This window comes from Phalaenopsis equestris, unplaced genomic scaffold, assembly GCF_001263595.1.
Source record: "Phalaenopsis equestris unplaced genomic scaffold, ASM126359v1 Scaffold000134, whole genome shotgun sequence".
NCBI classification, from domain to species: domain Eukaryota; kingdom Viridiplantae; phylum Streptophyta; class Magnoliopsida; order Asparagales; family Orchidaceae; genus Phalaenopsis; species Phalaenopsis equestris.
This window is the reverse complement of record NW_018164576.1, coordinates 2,997,637-3,000,517: the sequence shown is the minus strand read 5'-3', so window position 1 is coordinate 3,000,517 and position 2,881 is coordinate 2,997,637. Positions and strand designations below refer to the sequence as shown.

The window sequence follows — 2,881 nt, the reverse complement described above, 5'->3', positions numbered from 1 at the left end:
GTACTTGTTATTATAGGGGGGACTTTTGGACATCCTTCAGATGATTGGAGATGTTGAGGGAAGAGTCTCCCCTCAGGTCTGCTTCTTCATGGCTATTAGCTCGGATGCCTCTTTGTCTCATTTCTGATAGAATGATTCAAACTCAGATCAAGTGGTTGTCTTTTTGTCCTAATCGTGGCTCGGTCAGCATTGGCTCGGACGACTGCACTCAGTCGAATAAATGAGCCTTATTCTTTAATTGGTGCGCCATTTCTCGTCATACCCTTCTCATTCACCATCTCTCGTCATATTTTTCTCCTTTGGACTATTGGATCTCATAATTAACACTGACATATTTTTAATGTACAATAACTTTCATTTTATATATCATCAAGGTTAGCATTTCAGATAGTTTAGAAAAACTAATGGCGCTTTTACATATATATATATAGCACCCAAAACTTTCATATTTACCTATCTCACATAAAAAATTTAATAATTGCAATGATCGAATGAAATGTAGCATTCATTGTCACATTTTAAAAGTCAAATCTTTCTTTTAATCCATATGTAAAGTGTTATATGTGTAAAAGTAAAACTTTGTATGTCAAATAGGTAAATCCATAAGAATTGGGTGCTCTATATATATATATATCTAATTTCCCCAAAATAAAAATGTTATATGTGATCATTGTTGGAAAAATGTTATATGTGATCATTGTTGGTAGCATAATATTTTTTTAATTAATGCATTAATATTTATTTTTAAAATTTCAAAGTGTAAAATATAAAACAATTCAAGCTCATGAATTTCTCAAATAATGCACAATAGATTCTGTTTATATATATATATTATATATACTTTAGCAGTGAACTCTAAGTCTAAAGCCTACAATACAATACGAAAAAGAAAATCCTAAAAAATGTCAAAAGTAACAAATAAAACTAAATAAATAAGTGAGACTTGTGTGACCCAAAAAAAAAAAAAAAAACTATCATATTTTTTATTATTCCAATGGTCAACATTTTGACCGTCTAAGATAGAAAAAATTACCAGCGCGGTAGGTTTTTAAATACAAGCGAAAATATTAATTAAAAAGGTAAAAAAAATAATAAAATAAAATATATACACTACTAATAATAAAGCAGATAAATAGAGCTGGTGACTATTAAGATAACGGGATTAAGCAAGTAAAGATTTTGAACGAGACTGAGATCTCCGCAGAGCGGCAGCCGGAAGTGATAACCCCACTCTTTATCCAGAGATAATCCACCCGCCGTCGTCGTTACGGCGGCGGCGGCGGCGGAAGCGAGAACGGAATATTCCTCAATATGGATTTCGAAGAAAATGATAACGGCGAGGAAGAGATGGATATTCCGGCCTACCACCCTCCGCCAGGCAATTCCGGCCGACCCAAGCAAGGAGGAGCACCAGATCTCCCCGCCGGTAACTTTCCCCGCCACTCCGTTGGCGGAGTGCGCTACCGCGAGTGCCTGAAAAATCACGCCGTCGGCATCGGCGGTCATGCCGTCGATGGCTGCGGTGAGTTTACGGCGGCCGGTGAGGAAGGCACGATTGACGCCCTCCGCTGCGCCGCCTGCAACTGTCACCGTAACTTTCACCGCAAGGACTTGGAACCCGGAGGCGGCGGTGATCGCTCTGGTTTCCACTCACCTTACTCGCCGTATTACCGCATGCCGGTGGGATACCTTCAGTACAACCAGATGGGGGCTGCGGCGGCGGCGGGGCAGCAGAGATTTGTGGCGCATTTGGGTCTTCCGTCGACTTCGGGGGGAGGGTTGAGCAGAGAGGAGCATGAGGAGGTGAGGGGTGGTGGAGGTGGAGGGCTTGGAGCGTCATCTTCATCGTCGGGGAAGAAGAGGTTTAGAACAAAGTTTACGCCGGAGCAGAAGAACAAGATGCTGGCTTTTGCTGACAGAATTGGTTGGAGGATTCAGAAGAGTGATGAGGCGGAGGTACAGCAGTTTTGTGAAGAAACTAGCATAAAGCGACACGTTTTCAAGGTTTGGATGCATAATAACAAGCATACTATTGGTAAGCAAGCCATAGATCCATCTCCTCCTCCTCTTCCTCTTCCATCTGAGTCCATCGGGCATTAGGGTTTTATTCTCATGTTGACTTTTTTGTCTCTCTCTCTCTCTCTCTCTCTTTTAATGTTTCTGTTAGATTATATAATTAATTTCTTTTCCTTTCGTTTGCTTCTAGCTGTTTATCTGCAGGTCAGGTTTTGTTTTGTTGTATCTGTTTTTGTTTCGGGAGATATGATGCCGGTGCATGTATGGTTAATCATATAGCTTGTTAGAGGGGGCCATTGCTCATTCAATTAGTTTCTACTTGTAATTTAGCTAGCTATCTAGCTTTTTTATAAGAGTTGGATTATAATTAACTGTGAAGTGTGCATGTTTAGTCATACGTATCATTCTTTATTAAATTTTTATAACTATTCTTCCTTCTTTATTTTCACCTCTGCAAAAGCTATATATATGTCGTTAAGAATGTATTAACCCTTGTTGAAGTCTTTTGCTCTTTTAATTTTTTTCAAGCTGGTTCTTTGAAAATAACAGAGGTTTAGAACGTATATTTCATGCATTATTTTGCTTCCATTCGACCTTACGAGTTCAGTGAGTGTCTGTGAGTTTTTTTTCTAATTATCATGCGGAAAGATTTTATTGTTTGAATGCATATCAGGAGTGACGAGAAGTAGCAGAAAAACTACTCATTTCATATCTTCTCCCTTGTTCTAACTAATGCCTATCCATAGATCAAAAGAACAGATACAACAAGGACTAGCTTCATAGATAAAGTTGAATGGAGAGGATGAGATGGCATGGTGATATTATTTACAGTAGATTTTTATGAAGAGAGATCCATAAAAATTCC

General features: G+C 38.8%; 1 protein-coding gene across 1 annotated transcript; it reads left to right on the top strand.

Moving 5' to 3' along the window:
• The first annotated feature begins 1,145 nt into the window (after nt 1-1,145).
• LOC110021464 (zinc-finger homeodomain protein 1-like) lies at nt 1,146-2,327 on the top strand. Its single transcript, XM_020719960.1, has one exon. The coding sequence runs from the start codon at nt 1,312-1,314 to the stop codon at nt 2,098-2,100; it is 789 nt and encodes a 262-aa protein (XP_020575619.1). The 5' UTR covers nt 1,146-1,311; the 3' UTR covers nt 2,101-2,327.
• Nucleotides 2,328-2,881: the final 554 nt, after the last annotated feature.